The 14,395-nt window shown below is 43.5% G+C and overlaps 1 protein-coding gene across 1 annotated transcript; it reads right to left on the bottom strand.

Annotated features, from left to right (window-relative positions):
* Nucleotides 1-8,514: 8,514 nt before the first annotated feature.
* Nucleotides 8,515-10,405, bottom strand: LOC148041828 (uncharacterized). Its single transcript, XM_087688766.1, has 5 exons — nucleotides 9,877-10,405; nucleotides 9,634-9,786; nucleotides 9,455-9,514; nucleotides 9,278-9,343; nucleotides 8,515-8,944 (listed from the first exon to the last, which is right to left on the bottom strand). The coding sequence occupies exons 1-5, from the start codon at nucleotides 10,243-10,245 to the stop codon at nucleotides 8,645-8,647; spliced, it is 948 nt and encodes a 315-aa protein (XP_087544892.1). The 5' UTR covers nucleotides 10,246-10,405; the 3' UTR covers nucleotides 8,515-8,644.
* Nucleotides 10,406-14,395: the final 3,990 nt, after the last annotated feature.

Genomic DNA, 14,395 nt, shown 5'->3' with positions numbered 1-14,395 from the left:
GGGGTTCTCCTCGAGCCAAAGGGCGAAGGCATCCTTTCCGCGTTCGCGGGCCTCCGCTTCTGAGATCCAAGTGGCCTCCTTGAGTGGACGCCCACGCCACTTGGTGAGGTATTCGGGGAAGCCTCTTTGTTCCCGGCGTCGGAGGAAGGCTTCTACTTCGAAGGGACCGTTGGAATGGAGCATTGGTACGTGCCGTCCCCATTGGTTGTCGGGATAGAACCTGCGCAGAAGACGAGCATGAAATGCATTATGAACACAAACACTATCTGGCAGGTCCAGCTTGTAGGTGACTTCGTTCAGCACTTGGGTGATGCGGTAGGGTCCATAGTAACGGTGATTGAATTTGGGGGTCATGTTTTTGGGAAGTGACATATTCTTAGAGCTCACTAGGACCATGTCTCCTTTGGCGAATAGTACAGCCTTTCTCTTTTTGTTTGCTTGCTCTGTCATGGTGATCTTGCTCTGCTCTAGGCTTTGTTTAGCTGCTGCATTGCGGTCTCTCCACTTCTTCAAAAATTCTTCGGCATCTTGATCTTCTGCTTTGGCCGCTCCGGATGCTAAGGCCAATGGTGTTATGACTTCTTTTCATGTTGCTAACTCAAAGGGAGTATACCCGGTTGCCGAGTGTATGGAGCTATTATAGTGGAACTCCAAAACATCAAGGTACAATGCCCAATCTTTCTGGTCTACTCGGGCATAGCTTCGGAGATAATCTTCGATGCCTTGGTTGACTCGTTCTGTCTGTCCATCTGTCTCTGGGTGGAAGGATGATGAGAATCTCAATTGTGTTTCCAGAGTCTTGAAGAGTTCCTTCCACATGTCGCTCATGAATCTTCCATCTCTATCTGATACAATCGCCAGCGGTAAGCCATGAAGTTTGAATACATGTGTGAAGAAGAGGCGTGCTACCTCCTTGGCGTTTAGTGGTGGTTTGGCTGGGATGAAGTGGGCTTGTTTGGAAAAATAGTCCACCACTACAAAGATGATTGTGTACCCATGGGACTCAGGTAGTTCCACAATGAAGTCCATGCTGATGACGTCCCACGGGCGGCTGGGTACTGATAATGGCTGTAGTAGACCTGCTGGTTTTGATCGTGGTGCTTTGACCATCTGGCAAGTGGGGCAAGTTTTGATGTAGTCTATTACTTCTTCCTTCATGTTTGGCCAGAAGAACTGCTTCCTGAGGGCCTCCAAGGTTTTGCTTTGCCCTTTGTGGCCTCCAATCTTGCCATCATGTATTTCATGTAGTATGAGTTTCTTCAATTCCACATTGTTGGGGATATACAATCTCTTGCCTAAAAAGAGGATACCTTCCTCTAAGGTGTACATTCCGTGTGGGGTCTTCTCTACTTCCACATCTTTGATTATCTTGTGCATTTCTTTGTCTTGCTCTAGGGCCTCTTTGACGAGTTCTATGAAGTTGCTGCTGACCACACTGACAGCTTTTAAGTCTGCTTTCCGGCTCAAGGCATCTGCTATTTTGTTGGTCGAGCCAGGCTTGTGCTTAATTTCCAGGTCAAATTCGGCTAGGAAGTCTAGCCAACGGGCTTGCTTTGCTGATAACTTGGGTTGGGATTGGAAGTATTTGAGGGAGATATTGTCGGTGAAGACTATTGTATGCTTGTCTTGAACATAGTGCTTCCATTTTCTAAGGTAGTGGATGACTGCCAACATTTCCTTCTCATGTGTGCTCCACCTTGTTTCAGCATCAGTAAATTTCTTTGACTCATATGCGATGGGGTGCCCCTCTTGGACTAGTACACCCCCTATGCCATAGTCAGATGCATCTGTAGAGATTTCAAAGGGTTTGGTGAAGTTCGGTACCCTTAGGACGGGAGTTTGGCTCATGCACTTCTTCATCTGCTCAAAAGCTTCCTGTTGCGCGTTCCCCCATGTAAACGAGTGGTCTTCTTTGGTGAGGTGGGAGAGGGGGGCAGTGATGAGGCTGTAATCTTTGATGAATCTTCGACAAAATACTGTGAAGCCCAGGAACTCCCGCACTTCTCTTACAGTTTTCAGTACAGGCCATTTTTGGACAGCTTCTACTTTCTTAGGGTCCACTTTGATTCCATCTGCTCCTACAATAAAGCCTAGGAACTCCAATTCTTTCACTGCGAATTCACACTTTTCCGGCTTGGCGTATAACTGATGTTGCCTCAGTTTCTCAAAAACTTGGCGTAAGTGTTGCTTGTGCTCTTCTAAGGTCTTGCTGTAGACTAGGAGGTCATCTATGTAGATAATGACAAAGATATCTATCTCCGGTCTAAAAATTCCATCCATGAGGCCACAAAATGTGCCTGGCCCATTGCTTAGGCCGAATCCTAATACTAACCATTCAAAACTCCCATATCGGGTGCGGAAGGCTGTCTTTGGGATATCTTCTTCGGCTATTCGGATTTGGTGGTATCCTGATCTAAGGTCAATCCGACTAAAGTGCTTGGCCCCATGCAGTCTATCTAATAGGTCTTCCACTAGAGGCATAGGGTATTTGTTTTTTATGGTGATCTTGTTAAGAGCCCTATAATCTACACAGAGTCTAAGTCCCCCATCCTTCTTCTTTACAAACAACACTGGGGCACCAAAGGGGGATTTGCTAGGGCGGATGAATCCTTGTTCTTCTAGTTCATGTAGTTGCTTCTTCAATTCCATGAGCTCAGTGTGGTTCATGCGATAGGGAGCTCGGGCCGGTGGAGACGACCCTGAAATCAACTCAATCTTGTGATCCACATCTCGTCTGGGTGGCAGACCTTTGGGTAGTTCGGCTGGCATTACATCTTTGAATTCTTCAAGTATTTCTGCCACTTCTGTGTTCTTCTTCTGTTGTTTGGGTTTCTTGCAATCTTCTTCTTCTATTGGCCGGATCATACACAGATAGACCATATCTCCTTGTTTGACTGATTTCTCGACTTGCTTTGCACTGCATGTCATAATACGTGGCCTGATGACGGTCCCTTGGACCGGTGCTTTTTGGGTCTGGCCCTTTGGTTGGTTTGCAGCTGGTTTTACTATTTGGCATGATACTCCTGGCTTGTTCTCCTTCATTTGTACCTTGATTGGGGTCCTACCAGGTAGCTGCATTCTTTCGCATGGTACTCTGACGCCTTCTCCTTGCATATCTAGCATCATTTCATTCACACCCTTTCCAAACATTGCAATGACATACTTGTCATAGAATTCTAAGCCTAATATCACTTCAAAATCATCCATGGGGATTACTAAGAAGTTGAGTTTTGCTTTCCACTTGTCGGCTTCCACTTGGACTGCAAAGACTTGTTTTACTTCCTTGGCTTCTCCTTGTGCGAATGTTACTGTTAATCCTTATGGGGCTTTGGATAGTTTCAATCCATGCTTGGCTGCACACTGTGGTGTCATGAAGTTGTGGGTTGCTCCTGTGTCCACCATGATTGGTTGGTTTCCTTCGCCCATTCGACCTTTGATGTATAGATGGTGGACTGCCGCTACTCTGGCTGCCATGCATTGGGGTCGGGCACTAACTGACCCTACCCTTGGGTGGTCTATGCTCTCTTCACTCCCATTTGGAATTTCCTGGATACGTGGTGGTTGTGGTTCTTCTCCTCCATATGCACAAGCTGCATTCACCCTTGATCCACTCGATGAAGCTGTGTCTTCTATTGGGCATCTGTTTTGGTAGTGTGGGCCCCCGCATTTGAAGCATCTGATGCCAGTGGAAGGGCCTGGGGGTCTCCACCATGATGTGTTTGATCCTGCGGGTCCATATGATGTGCTGGGGGTTGGCCTGTAGTGATTGTTTCCCCATCTCCCTGCTGCTCCTCTTGGTACTAATGCTGTTTGGGATACGGCCGTGGTGTTAGTGGTGTTTTGACTCCTCGTATCTGTGAATGCCCCTCTAGGAGCATTGGGCCTTTGGTTCCAGGAGTTGTTGTTGTTGAAGGTGTTGTTAAAGTTGTTGTTGAACCTGTTTTGATTTCCTTGTGCTGTTCTTCTGCCTTCCAGGTCCACCAGTCGTTTGGCCATTCTCATGGCTTCTGCTAAGCTTGTTGGCTCCTGTCTCTCCACATCTCTTCTAGCCCATTCTTGCATTCCAAACAAAAATCCATGTAGCTTAGTGTCGGTATCCATGTTTGGTAGCTGCAGCATGATTTGCCTATATTTGCTGACATACTCTTTCATCTTCCCCTGTGCTTGCTTGAGGTTCCTCCATTCATCTCTTACTTTGAATTTCTCCAGCTTTGGAATAAAGTAGTCCCTCAGTTCTTCCTGGAGTTCTTCCCATGAACAGATTGTGTGGCCCTGCTCCTGTTCCAACAGGTACCAACTGGCACCGTCCTCCTCCAAGTAAATGGCTGCCACTTCCGCCTTCTTGTCTTCAGTGATTCTTGAATACTTTAAGTACCTATCCACTTCTGCGATCCATTTCTTCAGAACTAACCCATCTCTCTCTCCCTTGTACTTGGCGGGTTGGGGCATCTTGAATTTTCCATAGTCATCTTCCGAACTACTGCTATCTTCCTCTTCTTTGCGATGGTGCTTCTTCTCCTTCTTCTTGTCTTTCTTTTTGCTTCCTAATTCTACTACTTTCTCCTTCTCCTTCCTTGTATCTTGCGCCCTCCTAGATGACTCCTCTCTACCTGTTCTATCCATCTCCTCTTGCATTCGGTGTCTCCTCTCCTCTTCTTGTTGTTGACTCACCCATTCTCTATAGCCCTGCTCTACTTCTAGTTTCTTTCTCCTTTCTTCCTCTTCCTCTTTCATCTGCATGTTCCTCCATATTGATTCTAGCATGCCTGACATACCATCTATTTGTCTTTCTAGTCCGGCCACCTTCTCCTCTTGGGCCACTCTCCATTCTTGTCCCCTACTCTTCTTCCTCTCCTCTAATGTCGGGAGGGTGACGTTCTCCCTTTCTTCCTCCATGTGGTTGGTGGTGGTGTCGATGCGGGGAAGCCGCGTTTTGCTGGTGGTGGTGTGGGTCGTGCCGCGGGGAAGCCGCGTCACGTCTTCAGACGGTGGGACGTTGAGGTTGGGGCGTCACGCCGGGGCGACGCGTCGGGGGGGCGTCGCGACGTGGGACGACGCGACGTGAGGCGACGCGACGTGGGTCGACGCGACGTGGGGCGTTACGACGTGGGGCGACCCGACGTGGGGCGTCGCGCTGTGGGTCGTTACGACTTCGATCTCTTCGGGGCACTGGATCTTTCCTCCTGCTTCCGTGAGCACTCCTTCACTCCGAGCAAGAGTTGCTCTGATACCAAGTGTGATAAACCTGCACTCGTTACGCACTCAACACGGCACAGAAAGGTAACACGATATGAGCTCAAGGTATACTCTTGTATTATTCAATCCAAAAGCGGGACAACATAGACACATCCCAGGACTACACCCTCGTGACGCCGCACATAAGAGGGTTCACCACTGGGTATAGGGAATCACACGTAGAGTGGAAACAAGGCAGGGCTTTGAGTCACTACTACTCCCTATATAGGTGCAATCGGTAGCAACGGCATGGTATAGCTACAAAGCCCTTACAGGGGGGGGGGGGGGGGCGCAGACAGGTACTTTACATGAACACTTGGCTACTACTATAGACATCCATTTCTAGTGTTTTTTTCCAACTTGACCATTTTTGTAGAAGATGACTTATACTTTGGCAAGAACAAGAAGAAAGAAGAGCAACAAAAGATAGACCTAGGTGAAGTAGGCCGAAAAGAAGAAGGAAAGGTAGAGAATGAGGAGAATGAGATGAAGAAGAAGGCAAAACCAAATGCCAAGAAATGGAGGCAGGCCACTAGAGCCAAGACGAGAGATAAGAATGAAGATGCCTCCAAAACCCCCCAAGTGAAACTCATGGTGGCTAAGGAGGAAGCAAGCCAAGCTTTCAATCCAAGGCCCCTCCCAAGGCCATATCCCATCCTAGCCAACTCAAATCAAAGTAGGGACCAAGTGCAATTTAGCAATGGAATCACTAGCACACCTTTGAGTCCAAAGAGTCAATCCCTTATGAGCTTGGATAGAATGAGTCAAAGGATGAAGCCTCAATCAAGGGAGAGCATGAGTGCTCACAATGTAGTCGGATCAAGGTAACTTGATGCCATGGAAGAAAACCTTGCTAGTTGAGTCTTGGAGAACCCTCCAACTCACTCTTAAGGTGAATGTCTTTGGACTATGGACCCATTGGGACCATACTCAATTCTCATAAAGATTAAGATCTCGGCATTCAAGAGGCTGCAAGTAGTGCAAGGGGTTATCATCCCGATCCTATGGATCCATGACACACCAAGCACTCCAAATATAGGTGTCAACCCAAGAACTTCAATGATACCTCTACTTCTGCAACCCAAATTCCAAGCTAAGTGTGATGACTTAGTTCATTCCCCCCCCAAGAACTTTAACTCCAAACGAGGCTAAGAAGAGCCAAAGAGGTGCCATGCACTAAGATCGCACCTTCCATGCAAGAAGGCAAGCTGATATAGGTGTCAACCCAAGAACTTCAATGATACCTCTACTTCTGCAACCCAAATTCCAAGCTAAGTGTGATGACTTAGTTCATTCCCCCCCCAAGAACTTTAACTCCAAACGAGGCTAAGAAGAGCCAAAGAGGTGCCATGCACTAAGATCGCACCTTCCATGCAAGAAGGCAAGCTGAACCAACTGGTTTATCTAGGTTCAAGCCAAGCAAGAAAGATCCAACAAAGAGGCCAAGGAAAACAATCCAAGTTCTTGAATTGGTGATAAGGATAAAGCATCTTGGCAAACTAACCAAGAGACCCAAGTCCCAAAGGCCCAAGGCGATGGCATGAAGAAAGGGAGAAACAATCTATTGAGAAACTCAATGGATTGCCTCCCTTAAGGCATGGCATAACATGGCTACAACCGCACCACCACGCCCGAACCCCAACAACGTGACAACTTGGGATCCTACCTACAAAGTTTGGCATGCAAAGTTAGAAGTGCCAAGCCATATCAAGTTAGGACTATGAAGACTCCACTACACAAATGTACTTGACTCAAAGGTGGACTGGAATGCAAAATAATAAAAAGAACTAAGCCTAGATAGGTAGACTTTGGCCAGCTTGATAGAATAAGATGTGTTAAGACCCCCAAGTCATAGTGCGGCAGACACTATCTAGCTTGATAGAAAAGGCTATGTTAAGACCCCGCTAATGAGTCTGCCGGCAGACACTAACTAGCTTGATAGCATGAGCTGTGTTAAGACCCTACAATGAGTCAAGAAAACCACCCTTAGATTGTTGAGGATAGCAATTCATTAAGTGCGGGTGAGTGTAAGGGTATGGGCTTTGTAACTATACCATGGCAATATTGGAGCCAAAAACACCTATTTATGGAGTAGTAGTGACTCTGAGCTCTTCTTGGTTTTCACTCTACATGTGATTCCCTATACTCAATGGTAAACCCTCACATGTGTGGCATCATGAGGGTGTAGACCTAAGATGTGCCTCAATGTTATATCTTTTGATATCATGAGTACAAAGGGTTATTTATTGATATATCTTGTATGCCTTTTCGATATGTCATTTTGTGCCTCATAACAGGTTATGACTTGAAGTCCCATGAAGGTCCATAATTGGGAAGGGGGGGAGAGGAGAGGGAGGGAAGGCAAGCGCTTGACATGAACACTTGGCTATTGCTATAGACATCCATTTCTAGTGTTTTTTTCCAACTTGACCATTTTTGTGCAAGAATTGTACAGGAATTCAAATTAATGTCCATTTATTACTTAGGCATTAAAAAATTGACATGAGAACTAACCAGGAGTATAAGACAAATATTTGTCGTTTAGTGGACTCTACATACTAGTATTCAAAAGCAAGTTACATTAAATTTGAGAACAGCGTATTATATATTAGAATCAATGGTTGCTACCTGATTTTGATCAACAATGATTAGGAGTCTCAATCAATTCTTAGCTGATGAGAAGTTTTGTTCTTTGAAAATTGGAGCATCAAACTTCCGTTGCTCTTTAATCAAAGATTTTACATCTTGGATGTTTGGCGCCTTTTCCTCTCACGATCGTTTTATACTTGTTGTTTATTCCTTGGATAGACTTACCCCTCCCCTTCACTACATCATACATGACGTTACAACGGCAGCGGCGCGATCAGTTGGCACGACAATTGTCTGGGCATTGGGCAATATTGGCTGCGGGTCACGCTTTCAAATCTTGCAATTCAGAGGCTCTGTAATGCTAGTCATACCCTTGAGGGTGCAGAGATTGGAATGAAGCCCAATCAAAATATTTGGAAAGCTGATGCATAATATTTTGAACAAAAGTGAATATATAGAGAAAATTATTCTCGAGATAAGTCTACTATAATTTGACACGCTGGACCAAATGCGACTATGCATATTTGAGCCAAGGGTAATGAATCCAAAAGCGACTGCTTCACCTAAATGGGCTGAGCAATATGATATCGGATGGAATTACAGATGATCGAGATGGCATGAATTATTAGCACCAAGTTTTTATTAAATGAGACACTCGGAAACAAAATTACTGTTTAACGGACGTATAACTACTCATTAACCTCCTGCAGTACTAGATGTTCATCTATATATCATAATTGTAGAAGATCATGACAACATTCAACTTGGCATGAATCATAGTATTGAAATTAGTCCCGGATACGCTACTAGAGCAATGTGATCAATTCGTATATACATGGAGTAGGCAAGCCTCTGTTAGTAGTAGATGGGAAAGCGGCACTATGCATAGTCCTTTTCTTTGCAAAGCACCACCCACATCACTATTATAGCTGTAGCTGTCCCTCTCCTGATCATCTGGCGCAGTACCTGAGTATAGCCTAGCCGGCTTAACACTAGTTATACTATCAATGTGATCGCCATCCGCCTCATTCGACTTGATCTCATTATAAGTACAGATCAAGGGGGAGCCGGACATGTCCGATGTGTCGATACTAGAGATGCCCTGCAGCCTGAACGCAGCCTGCCAAACGAAAACTCTATTGTTAATAAAACAGCAGTTCTCTGGTACTGTAATATTATGTGATCGAACTGCCCTACCGATGCAATGTGGTAAAAGTGCTTTGTGTTCCGATTAGTTTTTTGCAAGGGCATGGCCATGAGGTTGCATCAGTTCGCTGCTCTAAGTAATCAGAAACTCTTCATTATAAATGCTAACGTTAAGTTCCGTTTCTTTTGTTGTCTTTAAAGTTATAAATACACATCGCTATTGATCTTGATCATCCATTGATCACCAAAAAAGAAAAAGGCAAGCAAATATAGTCTGATTAACTCCAGCTGGTTATATGTGTTTTACCTGAATTTCCCTCTCAAGATCCCTGACATATTCGACCACATTTTTTAACACTTCATCCTTGTCCAACTGTAGTGATATTAAAGAGACAATCAATGGTAACAAACGTCAAGTCAGATGATCAGATGATGAGTATGAGGAAACAATGAATTTATATAGCACATGAGTACCGATGAATACCTCTGTCCCTCGGGGCAGAAGGTGTTGGAGTATGGTTAAGCGATCCTCAAGTGCATCCACCTAGAAAGTAAGTAGAGTTCCGTCGATTAAAAATTCAATTCTTTCATGCAGGTTCCAAATTATACAATGATTAATGATCACATTAACGATACAGGTACGAGGAGAAGCTGATTACTGACCTTTTGATCGGTCATCGTAGCGTTGCTATTGCCGATGAAGGAAGCATTTCCAAGGTTGGGGTCACTGGCACAATCATCATTATTACTGAAAGTACCGTGCGCATAAGTAATGCTATTTTGAAGTCGATGGGTACCTCCAAAACCGTGGTTGATCTGTGAATATTGCATGTGGAACTTATAAGGGATCAGGCGCTGTGCGCTTATAATTAAAACGAGCATGTTCACATGGATATAATTAAGTACCTTTCCAGCAAAACATGACGTCTTAGTCGATATCGTTGTTGTCATTGTTGTCGCTGATGCTGAATATGATGTCCCCGAGACAGAACTACAGGATGGAATCCAATCTATTGTATGGCGTTGCGGCTGCTCACCATGATCGAGGCACATGACACAGCAGTGCCGCTTGGTGGGGCGTCCATGATCGGCATCGGCATCGGCATCGCTATTAATTAACCGTTGATCGCTACCGGCCATAGAAGTCGTAGTTTGAGTGGACGTTTGGACATTAATGCATGCGGTCTTCTGTGGAAGCCTCCGGTGATGTTTGTAATGGCCATTGATACTATCTTCAGAGTAACGAGACGGCGAAGTTCCAGCTGAACCTTCCATTGTATAAGAAACTTCAGAGGTCGCAAATTCTCCTTATATATTCTCGATAGATAAGAGTACAATAGCTGATATAATGATCAGCCAGCACCCTCGAACAGCAATCTTGATCTATGCAGAGCTGATGATCGATATCGATCGCCTACGTTCGATTCTTGATTGCTTGCTTGCTATTTATGCCTTACATAGCTAAGGCTCCCCATGATCGTTTATTAGCTGCCAGGCGGATATGATCATGTAAATTTGTATAGTATGATTATATCGGGAACATCATCATAAATTACGCTCATCGGAGGATTGGCTTTCGCGATAATGGTGGGCGTAGCGCTTGTTTCATGAAGATCATGCTTAATTAGCTTCAGCACGTTCAAGAATCCGAGATTATTATAAGTGTATGTAGATGACATCCAATTCCGATTTAGAGGGTTAATTATATTGGGTATTTTAGTCGGAAACGACTATAGCAGTGCTCATCAATTTACTGCATTTCGGATCGCCGCGCAGCCATAGCAATCGTCTGCTCTCGATCAGTCTCATCATGCAAACCACATCACTAGTAGTAGTGATCTCTCGTATTATCATGCCTAGCGTATGCCCATCATGAATCATGATCGTTCTCGTGAGTCGTGTGTACGTGGAGTCTGCATGACTTTCTTAACACGTGAAATTACGTGGACCATTTGCAGACGCACGTGGGGCTACGTGAGTCAAGATGACTCGTTGAGAGACCTTGTGTTTTTTAAAAATTACGAATTTAGCGCTCACGAATTCGGAAATGCGAGGCTCTAATTCCTTTGTTTGACTGGGACCAAAAGCGTACACGACCCATCGAATTACGTGCCTTGTGCAAATCCCGATGATTGACCGCGGCCACCAGCCTAGAATACTAATTGGAGTGCAGTCAGGCTCCACTTCAAGTGTAAATTTGATAATGAGGCTCTAATCTAAGCGCAACTGGGCCGCACTTCAAGCGTGACCAGGCTCTTATAATCCAAGTGGAATTAGGCTCTCATTCAAGCTCTGATCAGAAATAGACGTACAACACAAGTGCAATCAGGCTCTAATTCAAGCTCTGATCAGCAGCTTATATAGGTTTGATTCCTTATTAACATCACGTACTCAGTCCGCAGTCAAACGATCACGCAAGTCTAGTCTTTCTAGATCGCTCCTTTCTTCTTTTTCCTTCTCGGATGCTGCAACGCTCTTGGAATGTCCATGTGATCATGTTTTACGAAGCCAACTTGAAGGCTTTCAATGGCTTCTATCGGAGTCTCAGTATCTTCCTTCACCACGTTCAAGCTCGCACGATCTTGTAATTTAGAGCTTAGGAGTTTAGTCCTACGTAAACACTTCAATTGTATACTTGCCTAGTTTAAAGTGCAACCATGTCTATCATCGTGAGACCAAACTTTGGTTCCTAAATACATATGCAACATTTTTCCAAACTTGACCAATTTCAAAGCTTACTTTTGATAGTATGTCTATAACATCAAATGTAGCCCTTCATGCGAATGTCAACTAGGATTGATCACACCATAATCTTGCCTCTTCAACCACAAAAAAGTAAACAACCACAAAAAGAGATGAACCGATCGTGCCTGCAACACCATCTTTTGTGTGCCCATTTACAAATTTCAAGCTACATCTTGGTTTGCACCCACTACAACATATAGGGAGATACTACCACATAAGGAAACAATAGATGTCTTGGAAGATATTGCTACTTAATGGAAACTCTAGACCTTGGGGTCTATTTGCACACATGCATAGGCATGTGTTTAGATGAACTCCATATTAAGTAGACATGGGAAAATAACACTACAAGGTAAAAGGCCTATAGATGGACTAGTAGATGAGTTTTTTGAACTAATTCAAAAACTCAGGAGGCATCTATTTGCACATTAAGCATCACATCTAGAGACTCGTACCTATACACGCATCAAGTTTCCAATTTAGAAGCGATTATAGACACAAAAATAAATGTTAATATAGACACTGTCACTATTTTCTAGTATTATAAAAACTAGGAAGCTATTAATGGTTGAATTCTAGCTCAAAATGGAGCTCCAATCATGCAATTTGTTGCTCCTTGCTTTTTTTTTTAAACTCCTATTCATATGCCTGTTGAGCATTATCGCGATGGGTCACTCATAAATATACATATGTATCACATGGTTCAATACGAGGGATTTTTCAAACATTATTTTTACACATTTTTCACATATAAAAAAGTACTTATATATTTAAAAAAATATTCATATTTTATTTCATAGAAACAAGATATAGGCCATATACCGACGTCTAAAGCAACGAAAATATTCATTAAAAATATTACCTCGTCATCCTAAAACCATCAATATGTACATCTCTACAAATTCATCACTACTTTTGTCACTATCTTTGTTGCTTTCTAACGCATTTAATGACACATATAGCAATGCCTATAGGTTTATTTGTGATGCTAATAAAAAAGATTGCATATTTTTTAAAATTTTGGGTGGCAAGGCGTACCTTGCCACCCTTCTAGATCCATGTACTAAACAATGCTCCATAAAACATTTATAAATTGAGTATACAATTGCCATCAAAAAATATACATCCAGAGATAGTGGAAAGAAAGAGTCATTGATTCAATATTTAAATAAGTATATATTGATTATGATATCTTATAAAACTACATGGATTAATAGGGAGAAGAGTCCAAAACAAACAAAGAAACATATCCATAAACACTACAACAAAAAGGCCTCATAGAGGCACATTTAGACGCGATTTTTGAATATAGAGAAAATCTTACGGGCGCGTCTATCCGCCCGTCTATTTGCGCATCTACTATTTCGCATCTATAATCGCATGTATCAACGAATTTACACGCAAAAATAGATACGCAATAGACCCACATATACACGCGCATATAGACACGCTGGTAGATGCGTTTTTACAAGCACTGGTAGACGCGAACGGCTTCTCAAAAAATATCCTTTTTTTTTAAGATAATTAATTTCTTTTTTAAATTTGAATTATGAAGCACGTGTATAAGCGCGTGTAATCTGCACTATAGACGAGTGTATAAATGCGAATTATCTGCAATTTAGATGCACGGATAGACACGCAAAACAGAACTGGAAAAAAAAAACCACATGCTCTCTGGTTTTTTTTTTCCCTTCCATACATCAGATTGTGCATTTGGGAAAAAGACAATGTATCTTATGGGCACGAGAATTGAAATAAAAGTCCATGTATTCATTATATATCAAAAGCATTTACATGGAAAGTTTAAGTGCTTGCGACCTAAAGCGTGGCCGCAAGCAATAGGCTCAAAGATGGATCATACATATACAAGAAAAGAAGGCCTCATGAGGAGGTATGGTGCTCCTCTACGAATCTGAAGAGGAAACATCTTCGCTAGTACCACCATGGCTACTAGCGTCGCTATCCCGCTCCTCGCTATGCTCCACATCCGGGTTCGTCTACACACACAAAAGATCAAGGTTGCTTACATAAACAAGGTGGAGAAAAAGTTATAATTAGCTATACTTTTAATAGGAAAGTAAGAAAAATATACCTCCTCCGGCTGCCGAATCCTCATGGCCCGGTTGTATTGGTCCTCAGTGATGAGACCCTCCTCATAGAAGTGAAGCCATGTGGCTACGCAGTTATGGCCTCGATGATAACCTACCTCTTTAGGAGTAGGTATCCTACCAACGATGGTAGTCTGCAAAACATTTAGATATATACAAACAATTATGAGTCACAATATATTAGAATAAAATATATAAAGAATTGAAAGAAATATAAATTTTAAAAAACTAGAAATCAAAATATACTTACAAACTCTGCCTCCCACGACTCTCTGCCGCTCGATCCATAATGCGACGATCCCATGGTTTCCATTTGGATCCGTCACACCTCTACATGCTGGCGACTCTTCACTTTCTCTGTTGCTTTCTTCTTGGCTTTCTTCCACTCTATGCGGTGGCACATAGGTGGTTGGCTATAGGCTCCATGCCCCTCCTCCTACCTCCGCAGTGAGTCCCTGGCCCGTGTCATGAGGTGGGATCTTTTGTTGTGAAGCATATCCCTCACTTTTGTGCATCCCCAATGATCATTCGAGAATCGCTAACCCTGAGGATTTGGGTACCTCCTATGGACT

The sequence above is a fragment of the Lygodium microphyllum genome, chromosome 1, assembly GCF_053477565.2.
Source record: "Lygodium microphyllum isolate KBCC chromosome 1, Lygodium_microphyllum_v1.1.10, whole genome shotgun sequence".
Classification (NCBI taxonomy): Eukaryota; Viridiplantae; Streptophyta; class Polypodiopsida; order Schizaeales; family Lygodiaceae; genus Lygodium; species Lygodium microphyllum.
Note: the sequence above shows the minus strand (reverse complement) of the source record. Positions and strands in the feature narration are given on the sequence as shown.

Coding starts and splice junctions, on each gene's coding strand:
- LOC148041828 (XM_087688766.1), bottom strand. CDS start 10,245: ATGGAAGGTTCAGCTGGAACTTCGCCGTCTCGTTACTCTGAAGATAGT. Junction 9,344..9,454: donor TTCTGCCCCGAGGGACAGAG/GTATTCATCGGT, acceptor ATATCACTACAG/TTGGACAAGGATGAAGTGTT. Junction 8,945..9,277: donor ATCTTGAGAGGGAAATTCAG/GTAAAACACATA, acceptor TTCGTTTGGCAG/GCTGCGTTCAGGCTGCAGGG.